Source organism: Pungitius pungitius, chromosome 7 (assembly GCF_949316345.1).
Source record: "Pungitius pungitius chromosome 7, fPunPun2.1, whole genome shotgun sequence".
Taxonomy (NCBI): Eukaryota; Metazoa; Chordata; class Actinopteri; order Perciformes; family Gasterosteidae; genus Pungitius; species Pungitius pungitius.
Window position 1 is genome coordinate 13,500,155 of NC_084906.1, and position 20,178 is coordinate 13,520,332.

General features: G+C 41.6%; 1 protein-coding gene across 4 annotated transcripts; it reads right to left on the minus strand.

Annotated features, from left to right (window-relative positions):
* Window positions 1-1,264: 1,264 nt before the first annotated feature.
* LOC119217240 (lisH domain-containing protein ARMC9) lies at window positions 1,265-20,036 on the minus strand. Of its 4 annotated transcripts, none has more exons than XM_037470734.2 (26): window positions 19,828-20,035; window positions 19,458-19,605; window positions 19,062-19,187; window positions 18,592-18,762; window positions 18,052-18,207; window positions 17,785-17,877; window positions 16,487-16,508; window positions 15,780-15,937; window positions 15,527-15,625; window positions 14,920-14,955; window positions 13,350-13,384; window positions 13,145-13,256; window positions 12,859-12,951; window positions 11,945-12,035; window positions 11,530-11,653; window positions 11,028-11,167; window positions 10,319-10,395; window positions 9,670-9,744; window positions 9,302-9,392; window positions 8,903-8,955; window positions 7,883-7,981; window positions 7,463-7,578; window positions 6,555-6,718; window positions 6,116-6,221; window positions 4,071-4,237; window positions 1,265-2,292 (listed from the first exon to the last, which is right to left on the minus strand). In XM_037470734.2, exons 2-26 carry the CDS (start codon window positions 19,530-19,532, stop codon window positions 2,270-2,272), a joined length of 2,502 nt encoding a protein of 833 aa, XP_037326631.2. In that variant the 5' UTR covers window positions 19,533-19,605; window positions 19,828-20,035; the 3' UTR covers window positions 1,265-2,269. The 4 variants fall into 4 exon arrangements, with proteins under 4 accessions (XP_037326631.2, XP_037326629.2, XP_037326628.2 ...); XM_037470732.2 differs by having other exon boundaries at window positions 4,047-4,237; XM_037470731.2 differs by having other exon boundaries at window positions 1,265-4,237; window positions 19,828-20,036.
* Between the last annotated feature and the right edge of the window lie 142 nt (window positions 20,037-20,178).

Genomic DNA, 20,178 nt, shown 5'->3' on the forward strand with positions numbered 1-20,178 from the left:
GCCAAATAGGGATCTCCCGAGTGTTAGAAATGCCGGAGTAGCTGTTTGATGATTTTCTAAATCACTAAGCCCCAACCCGAGTCGTTATCCACATTTTGTTATGATAGATGGCAGCGGCTTCCTCTCTGTCGCCGTCACACACTGACAGCAGCGGCGTGGCTGGAGCTCGGGGTTACTTAGCCACCTGGCTGCAAGTGCGTCAGTCTGTCATGTGCGGCCTGCTTCCTCGCATTGTGCTGCTGCTCAGGCCTCGGGGGAAGGGGCGGGAGCGTGGGGGGGGGGGGGGGGGGGGGGCAGCATGTGAATAATTAGAAAAGACTTGCGATACATCAATCCTGCAGCCCCTACGTATCAGAAGGAAGTCGACTGAGCATTGACATCCTGTCACCGGACCCTGATTTTAGTAACTAGTCTCACTGGTAGTACATCGGTTTGAAGGCAGTCATTTCACGTAGAAACATTCGGACCCGTCGTGCTGGAGGAATCATAGGTGTCACTAATAAAGGACATTAAGGATTTAACATGATCCCAATCATGTGTTCCAGTATGACAGTGTTGCAGCACGTTACCACCACTGGCTCAGTGGAATTGGTCAATCGTGCGTTTTATTATTCACACCAATATTTGAGGGTCAGCACTGGCTGTCACCCACAGAGGGGAAGGTTAATCAGTCACTCATTTAACAACACTTGGGTGAACAAATTTGAGTACTTTGCAAACCACCCATTCGCACACAACACTTGCACTGCCCGTTTTTGAGAGAATAAGGCAGTGGAGGCGGCGTCTGAAAAAACGCTTTTTGAAGCGTGTGAAACCGGAATAAACTCGACAGCTTTATACTATAGTAGTCGATGATTGGCTTCTTCTTTTTTGACACAACTTCCTCATTCATTGATTTTACTTCAATGATTGCCAAACTGAAAATGTCCTCATTCCACACATATCTTTAACTGCATTCCGTTTTAATTAAAAACTCCAGCATGTCAGCACATATACAGTGTGACGTAGCTTTCCGTTTACAAAATGACACGAGTGCAGAAATCTTAGTGAAATTGCTCGGAGCAACACAAAGACGAGCACGTATCCCTGTGTGGGCAAAACATGCCAGCCGGCCGGCAGTAGTTGTGCAACAGGAAGTGTTTTATGATTCAATACTGCGATGCAGCTCTTAACAGTAGCCAAATTGGGATGTAGCACCCAGTTATCAAAGTTGATAAATTAAAAAAAAGCAGCTAATGAGATGTAGATACCAAGAGAAAACAGATGACATGTCACAAATTTATTTAAAACAACAAACAGTAATCAAATGAATTACTATCAAATTACAAATACAACTTCAATGCTGGAAAACAAAAAGATGTTCACAAAGTTGTTTTTTGTCTGATGTGGGGATTGCTGTGTATGTTAATAGCAATAAACACTTATCTATTAAATATTACAAACAACAACAAAAACACTACCGGACTGACGACACGTCTGTCTCTTAACACATCCTAAAGCATAAGTCAAACGAGAGCAGCAACTCTGATATGAAATAATGCCTTTTCATTTGAAGCGAAGCCTGTACAATTATTCGTTCATGTGGATCGATATTTTCAACCAGTCAAAAATATAAATATACAGTACGTAGTGAAAAGCTAAGGTTTCAGATTAATGTAATCAAGATGAAAACTGAAAAAAAACAATGTTTTTAATATCTGTACAATAAATTCAAAGACAAAGGAGTAGTTTCCCTTCATGATTTCCAATGCAATATCCTATGGGATATTAACAGAAAAATGATGATATACATTGAATCTCTCTGTCTAGTTCTGTCAGATAACCGGAAACATTCCTGCCAGTTCTTGAGTGGTTAAAACTAGGCAAAAACATATTGAACATAAAAAATATTGTAGATTTACTTTAAGACTGGCCATTCTTCCAAGTTAGATTACCCGCCTCTTGACTATTCTTTTTATAGCTGGAGGATGTTGCACCTATTTAGGTGTGCCCACCATCACCTTGATGAGCGTGGAGAAAGTTGCACAGGGTTGGACGGCTGGGGGTTGTGGTTATTGTCTATATCATGTTCCAAGTCTGTGGTGAGGCCAAATGGGGGAAGAAAAAAAATGGAGGGGCACAATGCTTTGCATTGTTTGAGCGACTACTCCCGCTGCTGCTGATCCTCGGCCATCTCTGTCGCCCTGACCCTGTTCACAACATGGATGATGTTACAGGAAGCATGAAGCCCCCGGGAAGATAGGGCTCCTCCATGGGAATAGCTCTCTTTTCACCTCCTGTTCAACAGGCTGCCTGAAAGAAGGAGGGATGTGGGGTTGGGGGAAAAGAGATGGTGAAGAACAGTCCTATTTTGACTGCGCTCTAAACATGGCTGGCAGCTACCAATGCTAGCAGCTTCCAGTGCTAACAGCTACCAGTGCTAACAGCTACCAGTGATAGCAGCTACCAATGCTAGCAGCTTCCAGTGCTAACAGCTACCAGTGCTAGCTGCTACCCGTGCTAACAGCTACCAGTGCTAGCTGCTACCCGTGCTAACAGCTACCAGTGCTAGCTGCTACCCGTGCTAACAGCTACCAGTGCCAGCAGCTACCAGTGCTAACTCTTGAACTTGTTTGTTTTCCTCCCTTCAGCTAAATAATCTAAAAAACACCTTTATTAGTCATTATTCAAACATTATTTGACAGTAAAACTATATTTTTCAATTCCTTTTAGCTTAGGTAATCCGGTTTAAGATTGGTTATCATCCTGATAATAACTTAAAATCCAAGGTTTTGGTTCCGTTCTATAATTTCCTTCCTATTTGGGAGAAAAGAAAACCTAATATCTTATTTCTTTCACTCCAAAGTGACAATCCGAAGACACTGCAGCACGGCAACATAACAGAGAACTGTCATCACGTGATGTCGGCCTTGTCAACAGGACTGGGGAAGGATAATGCAGTCATTTTCCGTCCTCTCAATGTGGCGATGCAGTGGCAGCTCCCCTCCTTGTTTGAGCTGGCTGAGTGGGTGGTCAGCTAGAAAAAAAGCCTCTTCTATCCCTCGTTCTAAAGGAGTGTCTCTGTCAGTCACAACGGATGTGTTATACAAAAGTGGGCCTGTCTCAGCATGTGGTTGGCCAGACTCGGCTAAGCTGAAAACATCAGTCATAATAACACCTGACAGTCCGCAGCAACTGGATCGAAGTGAAAAAAAATATATTGAAAAGACCCAAAGAAAAGAGAAAAAAACTGCAGGGAGCTAGCAGGGAACATACCCATTTAAGCTAAGATGCTCCCAATAAAAGTGTACTTATTTAGTTTGCCTTGTCATGTGCGCCTGCTTAGTGGCCTTTAAGTGGAGCTACAATTAAGTGACTCATAAAAATCAATAAATATCTGACACTTGCCAGACCTTGAAAGTACAACACACACAGGAAGATGTGCGGGTTTGGGAAAACCATTAGGCCCTATTGCAGGCTTCATGGTAAGGGCAGCCGGGGTAAGAGCCAGAGGTAATCGCTTATCAAATGGAGTTAAGATGCATGAGAGCATGGGGAGATGCTATCACCCCAACTAAAAGCATCAGAGCAGCGGTTCAGGCCCTCCTCACTGCAGTGACTCAAGTTATAAGTTTAAGATGCGGAGATAATACATATGGCCAGATTAAAACTAATTTCCTACTGTTTTTCAAGTCATGTATGTACTGCTAACAAAATGATACTATCAAAATCCTATATGAAACTACTGAATCACAATGTGTAACTAAAGTGTGCTCCACAGCAACCAGAACCTGATATGTCTTCTCATAGTATATTCCACTTTTGTCTTCTTTCATGTTATTTCAGTTTTTTTCAAAGAGAGCAGGAAAATTCAAAATATATCCAGGATTTTAAATCAGTGAGACCGGCAGAGAGTTTTATTGTGATCCCGAATACCACGTAATAATCGGCATAATCACGTTATACCCCCTAAATGAACAACTCGGCCTGTTATTGATTAATGTCTACATCTATTTCCTGTTATGTTGGACAGTCCAACCAGAAACAACATGCGTGCATGTGCTTACTTCCACCTTGTTGTATCCTTTCACCTGTGGAGCTTGCGGAGCCCGGCCGGCTGCTCTGCTGAGGCTCCGAGGTGGAGAACTTGGGGGCCAGCGGTGGGCCTCGAGCCCGGGGAGACCCCACGCTCTGGCCGGGTGCTGAGTCAGGTGTGCGGGGAGTCTTGGGCTGGCTTGTAAATGCAGGGACATAATCACTAGTAATGACAGGAAGAGGAGAGGGAGACAAAGACATATGTAAAATGAATATTGAGGCTAGTTTGACCAAGACAGCCTCTTGAGAAACGACATCAACTGTATTTTGTTGATTCATTTATTGCAGCTTCTTTCTTACTTTTCCTCCGTGAAAGGGATTATCCGGAGACGATATTCTGTTATCTGACGAGCTACTCGGTAGCGGTGGGACAATAGAGCCGCGAACAGCTCTGATTTCATTGTAGGTTTGATTGCGTTGAATTCTTGTCATTTCTGGGTACAACATCAACCTTGCACGAGCCTTTGACACTTGATAGCATCCACTTAACTTGTTTCAGTCGATCGTCTCCACTTACGGAGAAAGCGGGCCGGACTATTTCACCAATACTTCCAAGATACCCGGTGTGGACAGCTATCAGTGGGGATATCCACACCGTACAGGCATCATAAATGTATGCATGTATTGCAACTCTATATGTCTAATTTGTCTCGGAACATCCAGATATTTTTAACATTAAAATTGCAGGTTTTTTTAAACAACAAAATAAATGTAAAATCATAAGTGAATAGTGAAGCGATTCAAATTATGGGCAGGGTGTCAAACTAACAAATGTCTATAGTATGAGTTCATTGGGTCTTTCAACATTTTCGGCACGTGACTTTGCAGTATCACCAATTAAAAAACAGCTTTTGTTGCCGAGACTCTTTTGGTGCGGTTTGAACCTTAAATAGTGACATGCAAAAACAAAACATGCATCTTCTCTCCCATACATTTTTTGTTCAGCTTGGACATGCTTAACATTACACCGATGTACTAACACTTCATAGTTGCATCCTTTTATGCAAATGACTTACTTACATAGCTACTGCAAATTGGGTTATAAAATGATTGGCTTTGGAAAAAGGCCTTATGGTGTTACTGAAACTACAACGGAATGGAATGGACTCATCAGACAGGAGCCAAATGACCCACATCCTGTGGAGAAATGTGTCCCCATAATAGACGGATGGATTTCATACAGCTCATTCTGCTCACAGTAGTCGTATTGGCTCCAACCTCCGTAATATCATATTTTGTAGCCAAATGTTACAAGAAATTAAGGCGATCTCAGATTGGAGGGGATCGCTGCTACCTAGAAACCAATGTGGATTAGATACACAAAGAAGGGAATTAATTGAAGTAAAAAACTATGACAAAAATGTAGATCCTGTTGTGAAATCTCTTCACAGTATAAAAGTCTTGCCTCCAAATGCGGGTTAGTGACATCCGTATTGTGGAGTTATGTTTGACGTGTTATTTGGTGTAAGGGGGTGATAACTGAAGCTAGGACACATCACTCTTGGCGTAATTCAGGACTCAAGTTCCTCTGGGATTTAAAGGAGAAGAGAAGGTGGGGAGGTTGGATTGAATGGGTCTCTTTGTGGGACCTGCTCGTTTAGACGCATGTCACAGACTCACAGACCAGCTTGGCGGTGCTGAGTCACAGAACAATGTGAAACAACCCTCTCTGATTCGGATTCCACAGACACACAAATACACTGACACACGTTTCAGGTTCTCACAGGAACCTCAGCTGACACGGTTTATACCCGTTTGCATCATTCCTTTACAGTCTGCTATGTCTCTCTTTTAGGGTAGTTGCTGCTAAACAAATGATTGTAAGGACTTTTTATTGTGCTGTGGTTGTGTTTTCTGGACTCATTCACTCTATTTAAAATCACACTGACCTGAGATCGGTTCATGTCGTTCTGAGATTGCAACACGCAACCTGCCACCTTGGCGTCAATGAACATGGCAACCATTAAATTACAGACCCATCCATGCAACAGTCCTTTCTTTCTTACGTACATGTGTGATTAACATTTGTGTGTCTGTTTACCTGCCAGACTGTCCGTTGTGTTCCTCCTGGGAACAACTTTTTCTGGATTGCCCCTCGAATGGCCCGTCCAACTCTGACTCCTGGGACAACCGGCCGCACTCTGAGTCTGAGAGGAGGGGCGTGTTAGAGCTTCATCACACTACCTTTAGAATCCTGGACCATAACTTAAATAAAGAAACTTGGCTGGACTGTACTGCACATTTGTATAGTCACTGTGGAACGCATGAGCATAGAGTATATGGAAATGTATAATATACATTATAGGAAATAGGATTTGGCCACAAGGTCTCTCTTAATTTGTCCTTGCCCATTAGACCTCGGGCATCACATCAAATAGTTCCACATAAACTAAATAAAAAGCAGCAGGTGAAATCAAATGTCTCGCAAATATGCAACCGATTTCCAGGAAACACAAAGTGTAATAACACCATTCACCCACCGACACTGTGGCGTAGGGAGTCAGCAGTGCTGGGGCGACTGCCGGAGCGTGTAGGAGGTCGGGAGTAGTATCGAGAAGGAGGCAGGCTTCCTTCCTCGCTCTTCTGTCTGCTAAAGGGGAATTCCCTGTTACCCTCAATACCTCGACCGTCGGACCGATAATCCCTAGGCATGACACAAACAACAAAGCTCTGGTTATGCATCCGGACTCAATGTTTGTATTTTGGATTATCCTATTTGTATCACATCTTCAATATTTGAATCCACTTGGTTCCCTGACCTTCATTGGTGCTCCCTGGTTCCACAGCGTTGTATGTAAACTCGCTACACGAATAAAGGTTAGCATCACGGTTGGTTCTCTTTAGTAACTTACTAAACCAGCATATCAAGGACTTATTTTAAGTTGATGGTCCTTTACCTCTGGTCATATGTAGTACAACAATTCCTCACAAGTTGCATATCCATTATCTTGAAATAAGACTTTCTTTAATCCCTGAAGTGTGAATTACATTTTTTGGAATGCCAATGATCTGCCTTTCAGTGCAAAGCAGCTCTAGCTGCAATCTCCTCCTGCTGACTCATTCCTTTACCATCAATGAACAATTCAGCTTGGCTTTGCGAGGTATAAGTGCTAAATGTATTTTAAATCCCTCTGGCTGTGACCTACTGCATTAGTTTCAATAGATGCAGGAACATCCGAATCTATGTGGTCGAACAGAGGACGGCACAATAAAACCACTTTAAGAATAAAATAGGCCAGACATCACATGACTTTATCTAGATATGGCCGTCTGTACAACTTAAGTATCCTTGAGTAAGAAACAAAACTGTATCTTGCACACTACCAATCCACCCAGGAGTCGTGAGTGGGGAATGCCTGGTATTGTCTCGTGTGTGTTTTTAACTCACACTGCGTTGAACTGACGGTGAGAGCTGGGCGTGACTGGCCGTTGTAGGGGTTCGTCAGCACTCTGTTGGGACAGAGGGGTTGACTTCCTCTTCACTTTCGCCAAGTTGGTCATAATCTACGCCACACAAACACAAGACAATTTATATGAAAGTTATATATCTGTGTTCATTTGTTATACACGCTGCCACCTCTGAAATACGGACAAATGATGTCATGCAGTCTCCTAACACTCGACGTGTGCAAGTGCCAGTGTCCAGTGGTTGTCCCGTGTCCGGTGCCCTTTTAGGTAGCCAATCTCAAGGTCATCGTTAAGGCTGTGTAACAGCGTGTGTTGGCTCGTCCGCTTTATTATGCGTCTTCTAAAAAAGCAACATGTTTTTAAATGCATGGTGAGGAGTGTGAATGTGTTTTACTCTTACTCCCAGGTACTCTGTAGTGAGCAGACTCTCCCCAGACGGTTCCCTGGGCTGTGGTTGGAGGACTTCTTCTGCATCGAGGTCTGCCTCCATTAGGTCTTCCTATCACAGGGCAACGGCAATAAATTCAGATCAAAATGACATTGTCTGTGGTGAGTGTTTTCGAAAAAATGCAAGAGATGAAGGTCAACGAAGACTACACGAGTATGCAATCAAATGATGCAATAAACACAGCTGACCATGTTCAACTTTTATGAGAAGTCTCCTGCCACAAACAGATTACATGAAATATTCTGAAGTGTGTTGATTGCTGTGACTGTGGTTTACTTTACTTTTTCACTATAACACTATAATATAGGATGTGAGTCTACAAAACGGGGGTGTAACACAATACTTGGCATCAAGTCCCTCGGCGCAAACAAGAGACCAGTGTAGTCTGCACTTGCTGTGGACATGTATATATCGGTCCACCCTTATAGCCACGGTAAATGGATAGCAGCTACAAAATACCACATCTGAGATCAGAGGCAATGGAACAAGGGCACTTGCACTCAAGGAATTCTTATACCACGACAAGGGGAATAGGAGTGTAGGGGGATGGGAAGCACACACATACTGCACACACTAAGGAAATTCCATCTTCTCCCACTTAAACTTACTACATGCCTCATCTTGATAACACTGTTTCGTTCCTTTACTTTCATCTTTAGAGCAACTGAATCGCTTGTTAATTTCATCCTATTTCTTTTTTCTTTGTATTTTCTTTGGTTGATTATTTTGCTTTTGGTTTTAATTGCTTTAGTGTGTCTTAATGCTTTATTATTTCTACTCCTAGAGTAGTTATCATTTAAGCTTTGTATTAAGTGCATTTCTGTCATTTTTAGTTGTCCATATCGTAAATCAGTTCCTCCCTGTGTATTTCCAAGGTAAAATAAAAGGTTCAATAATGTGTAGATAGGTATATAACATTATGGTGTAAAGCAATAACGTATGCATCTTTAGTGGGTTTAGGGCAGGATTTACATCATTGTCGTCCTCATCTTCCTCATCATCTGACTCTGGTCCCTCTTCTTCCGCTGGGTGGTACAGAACATAGGAATTAAAAAAGTCAATCAATTTTCCAAAAAACAACAGCTTATTATATTGGGAATAAAACTAAGTATAGTTTATACAGTGTAAATAATCAATTATAGCAAAAAGGGATTAACAGATTGAGAACCACTTACAAAAGCCACTAAACTTTATAGTCAGAAGTAGATGTTATGAAGTGCTGTTAAGGACTTCTTAACAGTAGATGTTATGAATAATGCCAGTAATACCAGCTGCACCAAATTCTAAACAACAAGCCAACACATACTGTATGCACACACATTCATAGTCAAAAGATACATTTATTGTAGCAGTCAATTTTACTTGACTAACCTGAGTTTAGCTGTTTAATGATGAAACCAATCTGTCTGTTGAGGTCTGGGTTCTCCTCTTTGCTGTAACAGTGGAGAATCTCCTCCACACTCTGCACAAGTGAGAGGCAAATACATGACCCACGAATGTACAACATACATTTAAAGCTAAATAAAAATAATTTAAAAAAGCTTTGAGGCTGAAATATGATGTTTTTTGGACTGGATGGGCTCAGCCAGACTCTCCAGCTCACCGATACCTCGGTGCAACAAACACCTGCCGTTTCCCTTCCACTGGTTGTGTGGTGACGTGAAAAGATAAATGCAGAGCAAAAAAAAACAACTGGGTCTGTTTGCTCCAAGCAGTTGGACACATTTCTGCTATCTCACCATCTCTTTTGCTTCCTGTCGCACAGAGGGAATACACAGGATACTGTACAGAGCTCCGTTCACATATGGTCGAATCTGAGAAAGCAAAGTGACACACACACAGTGACACACACACACACACACACTATCATAATGATGATCAAATGGACAGCTTGTTTGAAAATACAATAGTAAGGGAAAATAGACACAAAGAGCAAAGAGGACCTATACTATATTTTAGGAGTAACAGCAATGAGATCACAATTTATTGGCCCTACAAGGTTGTGAGCAGCTTTTTTTTTACCACATTGAAAGAAGCTAGTATAATTTAATGGTATCCTGGGTTGTTGTCTCGGGTAACAATTGTATTTCCGCAGACTAAGTAGTGATGAAGCTGTATTTGTGAGGGAATAATAAAGTTGTTAACTCACAAAGTGCTGTGTGCGTTTAGATAGAAGTTTGACGCTGCAAACTAGACACTCTCTTTCATGAGGGTGAGTGAAAATGCCTTTCACGTGGTGTTTGTTTTTCTACCTCCATAAGATTGTCCTCCGCTCACATTACATCTATTTTGTATTCAACATTACATTACATGCCATTTAGCTGACACTTTCATCCAAAGCGACTGACAATAAGTGCATCTGTGTAACAGTGTTGACGGATGTGTCACCTCATGGTTCTCATGGCCAAGGACGTCAGTTAGAACCTTTAGCACATGCCTGGCATTTTCTGCACACTTCCTTTTTCCTGTGCAAACATAGCCATCCAACACACAAACACGCACACAAACATTTGGTTAGTAAAAGATAAGATAACGTTTGAATTTGGGTTAATACTTCCTTCCAACCCAATCAATTTTTCCTTTGCATGTTAGCTTTCTTTGAGCAAGGTAATGCAACCACTGACACGGTGCAGTGTCATTACAAAAAAGGCCCTCGGGTAACAGACACAAAATTGAAGGAAATATTTTGATCAATTTTTTGATCTTGTGTGTGCATTAATTGCGAGTAACATGAACACACACACACACACTCTGGGTGTGATGTAGGCGGAAAAAAGGACGAAGGAGAGTGCAGCGACAATCATCTACCTTTATCTACCTGTGCTCATATGAAGCTGTAAAAGCTAAAATGTTAAATTAAGGAGCAAACAAATAAAAGGCCTGTGGACCATAACAATCCCAAAGGAACAAAGTCAGACGGATAATTGATGAATTTAGAAATAAGTTATTAAATGATTTAGTCTCAAACAAATCTACCGAATATTATGGACATGATCTAATTGAATGTGCAGAAAAAATACAAAAACGTTTGAGTTATTCAACTATATTGTTATATACTTCTTTCTCTATTCTGCATCTACCTGTTCCTTTCCTTTACCTTTTGTCCGCAGACACAGGTTCATGAGCAGAGCGGCAGCATACTGCAGGGTGTAGTCACTCAGGCAGTCGGAGTCCTGCAGCTCATCTACCAGCCAGCCAATCAGATTGGCTGCTATCATGGCAGTCTGCTGGCTCCTCCTACCAAGAAATGATTATAAATTAACGTTTTAAGCATGTGACTTTGCAATATCACTAATTAAAAAACAGCTTTTCGGTGCTGCTTGAATCTCAATTAGTGACATGCAAATGTTTTGTTCAGCTTAGACATGCTGTTGAATATTACAACGATGAACACTTCATAGTTGCATCCTTTTTATTCAAATGACTCCATTTGCCAGCTTATGTGTATTGGATTATACTTTGGAAAAAAGCCCAATCGTGTTACTGAAACTTCAAGGAAGGGACTTTGTTACATGTCTGCTCATGTCCTCATCAGAGAGGAGCCGGATGACCCACATTCTGTGGAGAAATAAGTCCCCATATAACTTTTTTTTATTTACCTGAGGCTAAGCTTCTGCAGCGCCACCAGCACATTCTCTCTCGTCAGAGAGTCTTTATCCTCCGTCTTGAGCGCCTCTATCAGAAGTTTCAGAAGAACGGGGATATGGGAGAGGTAAACCCGACCTGAAAGCATTTAAACAGCATGGAATTAAGATCTTAAGGCAATACATTGCTAGTAGGAGCTTCAACAATGAAATAACATAATTAATTGAAGATTGAGCTGTAAATGAAGACAACACATTAATAAAACCACAGTATCAAAGGACTGGTTGCAGACTGGACAGGGGATCATTAGCAGTTTCAAACCTGAGTGCACTAAAAACCATTGAGGTCTTCTGTGAATCTATACCTCTAAATGCCTCCAGTCAGATGATGAATAGTGTTGCAAAGAAATAATAATTCTTGAGCACTTACCTTCTGCTAAGGAAGCAAACGCATTGATGAGACGAGCCATGTATTGCCGGACAATCTCGTTCTTCGATCTCATCAATTGAAGCAAAGTTTTCTGTGGAAACACAAAATGTAGGGTGGATTAGAATGCTAGGAAATGCAAATGCATCGATGAATACTACTGCTGCCACGTAAAAGCGGTAAATAGAAACCTATAAGCAGGTCTAAGTGTGGTAGATAAATGCCGCTTTTATTTTATCCCCTTGAATCTCAACAGCGGCGGACATTTCAGGATAAAAAATAAAAGTGCGACCAGTACAATCTTTTTATTTGAGACTGCTTAAATACATACCCACCCAGAGACAGTTATTGCATCGCATTTGTATTTCATTGTGCCTTTGCAAGCAGTTTTTCAGCTAATAGAACACACATTATAATAAAAATAATAATAATGTAATATAAAGTGAAGTTAGCAGGGCAAAGACAGTTACAGGTGTGCTGGGAAAACATGGGCCACCATCAAACAAAGATGCATTTTATTTGATCATGTGAATTCAACACCCTTCCACTGTTATTAGAGCTCTTGCAGTAAATGGCTCAAGTGTAATTTATGGGGTTGATCGGAGCACTTTGGTAAAGACAAAGAGCTCAGGTGGGAGATAAAGATCACATACTCTTTTGTAAAGGGATTGTTTTTAACATGGCGCCCTGAAAGGAAAGGTGAAAGGAGCCAGGGGTGCCAAATTCTCCAACTCAGGTCCTCCTGAAATTAGAGCCTGGGGTTTAATTAGGCCGTGAGGCCAATAGAGAAGAAGTTATGTTCACCTTTAACTCTGATGGAGATCAGACAGAGATGTCTACCATAGCAATGCTACTGTTATGGGTGTTAAACATGCCCCAGTAAGATTGCACGAACAGCTGCGGCCCTGAAATCTCACCTGTTTTGTGCTGTAGCGCTCCAGCAGGTCGTTGCTGATAAAGGCCTGAAGTACTGTGTCTCTCTGTTCACCAGGGAGGGAGCGAGTCAGTCTCTGAAATGACGTGAAAGAAACAACAATGAAGACTCACAGGAAGAGGAGACACGCGAAGGCAACATCATTGGTGCTTGTTAACTGCTGTATGGTAAAAAAAAAGAAAATATTCAGTTTGTCAAAATTGAAAACCTTCGCTGGGTTAACAAACGATCATTAGTAGAATACTAATATCAAGACTATGATTACGCACCCAGCGCAGCGCCTGGAGCAGCAGGGCCTTGAGTCGGTCTGAGCCGTCGACCAGGTCTTCCTTCAGCTTGTCGTAGTCCACTGAGGGCAGCATTGGCACCTCCCTGGATTTCCTGGAGATTAACACAAAAGAGGAGTCAGCCATGTTTTCACCATGGCGCAGTTTTCCAACCAAACATATCAGAAGTTCCCAATTTGAGACTTACTGTGGCGCGATGGATGCTCGTAGCATCGAGGAGGCCTGTGTGCGAGAGCAAAATTGAGAAAAGAAGACACGGAGGAGTGGAGCTTATATTAGAATTTCCGACTACACTTATCACATTGTTAACTTAAAATGTGGAAACCACTAATCCATGTTTCATCATCCTTACTACCTGGTCCTCCTACTTACCCAGTGCTACCCTCATACCGCATTCAAGTCAGCTACTGATGAGCTTGGGTTATTTGATGGACATGCATACATCATGCTTCTGGCACATGCTCAATCCCCAAACATACAGGTGTGATTTTAGGCCCCATCGCCCATGCAGTCAGTGTCAAGGGGAATAAGATAATTTGGCAGATTCAAAAGTACCAGAGAGGGCATGTTAGTGTGTGACAGACATCCCATTTTGTTACACCTCAGTGTGAATGTACTGTGTTGCTGTTGTAGAGAAAAGGAAATAGAGACTCACATATCATTGCAGGGAGGGTGTTAGGAAAAGGGGTTAAGTAACTAAATTAGATAAGGCAATCTGTGTCGTCTGAGGGATCAGGGGGACGCGATACATTTTTGTTTTGGTGTGCAGCGGGAAATATGTGAGCGAAGAAGAACACTGTCACTTAGTTTCCTTCTCAAATTCCCTTTGTCGTAAAACTTTCAGTATAGCCATGGAATGCGAACATGTTTTATCTTGCGAAATTTACACACGGTGTGTCAGGACTCAAGGTGGCCTGATGAAGAGATGAATGTATATCAATAAAAACAATATTCTCCAGTTACATTTCAATGTATGAACTCAGATTTCAGTTAATCTACAACATAATAAGACAAGACTTGAATCCTCTGACAGTGCACGATTTACACAGCTATGCCTTTACTCTCTTCTCCTTCTCAGCATGTCTTCTCACCAATGACCCTGATATGACAGTGGGGGACAGCCGAAGGCCACCCATTGTTCTTCTTTTTTTTTCTTCAAGTAAGTGACTCTGGTCTCTGCTTTGATACAGATTTTTTCATTCCCCCAGCAGCTGAATAAACCATAGTGGAGTAAAATAACATCTGTGAAAGCCATAACAATATTATGAAGGCATAAAATCAGCGTTTGGAAATATGTTGTGAGAAAGGGAACAGTTGCTCACTCATGTGCGACTTGCAGCTTTCATAAAATAAAGATTAAATACTAATTACATGTTGTTAGATCCTTCTACTTAATTTTAACTTTGTATAAAACACTTAAAGGCTGGACCTGACGTTCCATGGAAGTTAACTGAATAAAGAAACACAAGACATCCTCTAGGGGAGAGTTAAGAGGATGATAACTTGATGAGGTTTGAACAATTTATCTGACAAACCAGACCAAATATCACTTAAAACAAGAGTAATCGAATACGAAATAAGGGGAAACAACAGGGATCATAGGCCGAGACATGTCTACATGTGAGGAAAGGGAGGCAGACACAAGGAGAAGGAGGGGGCGAGGAGGAGAAAGAAGAGGCACGACGAGGCATAAGCAAGATGAGAAGTGGGGACCTGAGTGATGGCAGGATGTAAAGATGAAAACATATTAGACTTACATAGCCATCATCATAGGGACTCATAGAGTAATATCCCTTTGTGGACAAAAGCATAACACACGGAGAAACACAAACACACAGAAAGAAGTTGTTCAGTTCAAAACAGGGAGAAACAAGATTTGACAAAGCGTAGCTCAACACCACAATGGAGGCCACTGACAGGAAGCGGGATCGTTAACTGCGTCGTTAAGTGTGCACAGTTTGGGGATTTGGTGTTTTTAATTTGAATATGTCTCCGCCACCGTTGGCATGGAATCAATGTGTATAGTATCCGTTCGAACCACTTTCAAAGCTTAACACCCAAAGCGGAGGATAAACAGCTAGTGCCACAGTTTTCTTTTTTTCCTTTCTTTTTTACTGCAGTCAGAGTTGTGGCATGCACAAATAACTTTTAGACAAGCCTTGTGAAATGTACGCGTGTACTAGAGCCACACCAGGATGTCAACAAAACACTGACGACGTGGCTTACAGTTGGCTGTACGACGTCAGAAGAACCTTCTTTTAAAAATCCTTTTCAAACAAAAAGGGCGACTCGACCAATGTCTGTTACGCAAGGCCCCCGAGGTGCAAGAGGAAAAAGGGGAGGTGTCTGTGTGCTCTCACTCACGGTGCCAGGCCTGGTGAAGTCAGTGCTCTGCACCACGCTCTGCCTCATCTGGCTGCTGAACAGGCGAACAAACACACTCTGCAGGTACTCGGGGGAGATCTGCAAAAACACACACGGTCACCCTTGAGCTGTAAGACGCACCGTTTCGTGGGCAGAGGGAGGGCAGGGTGGCCGTTTCCCCACCCCAGTTTAGGAGTCTGTCGTTTGTATGTGCGTGTGTGTGTCTCTTTCTGCGTGTGTCAAGGTGACCTACCATTTTTCCACTGACGGTGGCCTCCAAAGAGTCGACCAGCTCGGCGCTGATTCCGATCAGGTTGTGATGGTCGGCCTGCATCTTGTGTAACTTGCGCACGTAGCTAGTGATGCGCCGGTCCGATTCAATTAGTTGGAGGTGCAACTGCTGCATGGCCTCTGGGAAATCATGCGCACACACACACACACACACACACACACACACATCCACGCAGTAATAAAGTGGCAGGATGTAAAAGAGGAAACAAATATGCAACAATCATCATAACTTTAATCATAACAGTCAAAGTGTGAAATATGTCATCAGAGGATTGAAATGACAGAAACGAATGGATGGGTGCTCATCATCTTTCCAAACAATGTGAGCTAGTCAAAACTTCAGGTTTGTTCCATCTTTAAGAGAACATTCAGTCAATTATTACTCAACCTCAAATAATACTTCATCAGTCATGGGTTTTGGCTTGAGTATCTGGAATATTTGTCCATCGCTGTTAATTGATAAGCCAGTGTGGTCTTAAGATCTGAGGGTACAGGAAGCCGTGGTTCCTTCCCAGAACACATTAAAGGATCTGATAAGGAAGTGAAAGGCAAAAATGCTGGCACCCACTCAATAAACACAAGTTTTTTTTTGGCAGTCTGCGTAAAAGGAGAGATTTCATAATTCCGACAGACATTTCAAAAAATTGATTACTTGGGAGGGATAGTTACCTTTAGCACTCCCTCCCTCCTTCTGCATTAGTTCCTGTTAAGGACACTGCTCGAGCACTCAACTGAACACAAGTCAAACATTACTGTATTTGTTTCCCGTTCCAAAGAAACATGCAAGATAATGTCTTCTTATGCTTGACTGGATGTAAAAGCCAAGCACACAATATGTCAAACATCCTGTTAGAAGGAGGCATATTTTATTTGTTTTAAAAGGGAGCGATGGATCATTTTCAAATAAGGGCCCGGGGCCAACACCCCCGTGTTGGCAAACACAGTAACCATTGAGTGCGTTTAAACATACGTAAACGCTTGTGTGCGCTCGACAAACAGCGGCTTTCATCAGTGAGTGTGAAAAAATTACAAATGTTAGATCCTCTCGTTCCATTATTTGCCATCAATGTCCGAAAATGTATATTTTCTTTGGTCAGCTCTTGGTATGATAGTTGCTTTGTTCATCTGACTGTTTTGATCATTGGCCAGCAGGGAACGGGTTTTATTTTCATGGTATGGTTATCATGCGTGGAGGGAGGAAAGTTGACCCGTCGGCTTTCCAGTAAAAGCATCAATTTTTGTTATCATTCAATCGCCTTTCTATTTTGAAGGGGGTTAGCCTGCACCTCACTCAAACGCAGCCATTTATAAATGCACATCCGGCAGGATTCGTTTGCAGCATCAGAAATGACTAAGTCACTCTGAATGTTCATTCATTCTTTAGTCAGTCAGATAAGGATTTTATCTGAGATTTCAATGTGCGGTGCAGCCAGAAAGACGGAATAACCACTCAGTATTTGGCTTGTGGGGAGATTTTTAAAAACATAAGTCTATCTATTTAAGTCTATTCTATTTAGAAAGACAGACCGGGCCCACGGCAAATGAAAATGCAAAATATTATGGAAATAATATTATAAATTATACTTCTGTGAAAATGGCTGTTGTGAAAAGACCCTGCTCCCATATTAGTGTGCTCATCTGATAGGTCTACACAGCTTTAATATTATATTATTACAGTTCTGTAAGCCATGTCTGTGAGGCAGGTCAGGGGCTACACACTCTAGCATGGTTTTAGCGCAATGTCAGCAAGATAGCAATGACAAAAAAATCTAACTTAATTACCTTGAAGTGAATAAAAAATTTCACTACAGCTTTTTTTTTTTTTAAAGATACATGACTTTGTTTGAGCTGTTATATTTGCACACATTTGTTAAATTTCCTACTTAAATCCCACCACTGAGAGCAGCATAGGCATCAAACCAAAGAAAATTTCTCAGCATCGACATGTGAGTCACGATGGAGGATACATATAAACTCAGCAGCCTTGGGGTGTTGGACGGCTTCAGTGTCCCAGACAGAAATCGCTCCAGCTTATCCTTCAACTGTGGTATCCAGGAATCCTATATGTGCACAGTGTAGGATGCGAGAAGATATGGTTATGTTCATTCTTTTTTTAAATATTCTTTTTGCTTTTTTGTATGAACTTAATAAATGATGAAGCCGGCACTGGCTGATAAGTACAGGAATTGATAGTTAGCAACCAACAAGGTAATGTTCAACAATTAGATATGCACCTGGAAAAGATCTTTGAAGGAGGGGTGGACAGTGGGGTCGGGAACAAAGGGCAAGGCGTAATAAGGGAGAAACTCTGCGGTCTGACTGAGTGCTGCTCCCCGAGTCTCCAGGTACCGTTTAAAGTGGGAAATCCTCTCCTCAAATGCAGCTCGGTCCTGGAGAAAGATTCAGGTTTTCAAACTAACAGATATATTTGTAGTCAATTACAAAATTGAGCCCATTACATTATTTAAAACATTTCCTCTGACGCATACACCCATTCTCTAGATAGGATTTGTTCTCTTGGCTTGCTAAACCAAAAGAGAAGCTATATTTATAAAAATACTCACACCACAAAGACCTAACGAGTGGCAGAGCATTTTTTAGAAGAAAGGGACGTCATCGATGAGAGCAAGCCGATAGCACAGCTTAGTGGACATTTTGAAGAAGACCACGTAATGCTATTCAGCTGAAGGCTTGTGATACCATTTGATTAGCAATGCTCTTTTTTTAAGAATGTTCAAACAAAACCTAACATTTTTTTTAATGGATCTACATACGTCTCTACCCGGGTGCCTCCTCAGTGGGTAGATAGTGAAGTGGATGTGAAGGTAGAACTCCAGGCTCTGGGCTTCGGTGTCTGTGTCTTTTATCTCAGAGGGAATATTCTCTGTCCACAGTTCAAAGAACACTTTGGGATCTCCATCATCAAAAGAACTAAGAAGGTCTTTCTAGAAAAGTCAGATATGTTTGGAAAACATACATGAGCAAGAAAAATTTTAGTTTTTTAAAGCAATTCGCTTTACATATCACACCTGATAACTGACACATTACAAATGAACATTTAGAGAAGGGGCCGATAACAATAAATCTATAAATAAATAGATAAAACGGTATTAAACAAACAAGAAAGCCGATCTTGACTGTCTGTCCTATGGATCATATGACTCTGCCCCTAATTGCCACCTCCACAAATAAAATCAACACACTTCTTGAAGTAACGACAAGTTAAAAGAATTGTAGGATTTACCTGAATGCTGGTAATCTTTGAGTTTCTGACGGTATTTACATGAGGTTTGGAGATGAGCTTGCCTTTGCTTTTGCACTCCTTGTCAAAACAGTCAACAGTTTCCTCAAATTCCTGAAACTTAAGGTACTACAAAAAAACAGAAACATGTAGTCAACATTGTGTGTGGTATTCTTCTCCAGATCACACATACAGTTGAAAGTGATGAAATGAATGGACAGTGGCCCACAGTACCGGGCATTGCCTGCGTCGATCATGGTGTTATTTTTCATGCATTTAAATTTGTATCAATATGTTGAGGCAGCATTTTAAGCCAATAACAGTGATTTTATTATTATTTGGGCTCATCCTGTTTCTCATAGTGCTGTGTGGACAATCAGGAAATTTGATTTTTTTTACCTCCTTGATCATCCCTAGAAGATCGGCTTCTGTTGCCAGGATGTCTCCCATCTTGTTTGTCCCCCTGGAACTCATGTGAGTGACCGAAACTTTTCAAATATCCACTCATCAAATATCTCAGGTATGTCCATCGAGCATTCTGCAAAGCCTGTGAGGAGAGGACAATGTATGGGGCAATGAAATAATCGTGTGAGGGTAGCACCCACAAAAAAACAAAGCCATTTTATCTCAGTCAACAATCTACAAAATCAACGTTTTCCAAAATGTGGCAAGCTAACGTTAGCGGAGTTAACGTTACGTTACTAGGAGACAAGCTAATCAGTTAACGTTATCTAACGTTAAAGGCGAACACAGCTAGCATTATTCTCACCTTTTGGCACACATTCGTGAATATGGAGTGTTGTCGCTTTCAGGGTGTTCGTCCGCGACTACAACGTTTACAATTCATTATAGACGAGGCTTATGGGCTTCGCTGACCATATTGTTTAACTAGCCATTAGTTAGCAACCGTACACAGATAGGACGCTAAAACACCTAGCAACCAAGCTGTTGGAAAATGCATGCTGGAAAGCAGAGGCAAATGTCGTAAATGAAGACACTTGGTGGATCGGGGTTTAAACACGACTTATTTCTTAAGCTACAACGTTTATTTCCTATATGCACGATACTACAGTTGTTATCCATAGACAGTCAAAAAGAATACCTTCTATTTTCATTTTCA

Bases quoted from the DNA above. Each gene is read 5' to 3' on its own strand.
- LOC119217240 (XM_037470731.2), bottom strand. From the start codon at position 19,532: ATGAGTTCCAGGGGGACAAACAAGATGGGAGACATCCTGGCAACAGAA. The intron at 19,188-19,457 runs GTAAAAAAAATC...GTTTTTTTGTAG, and splicing joins TTCTAGGGATGATCAAGGAG to TACCTTAAGTTTCAGGAATT. The intron at 7,579-7,882 runs GTAAGAGTAAAA...TGTGTGGCGTAG, and splicing joins TCACTACAGAGTACCTGGGA to ATTATGACCAACTTGGCGAA.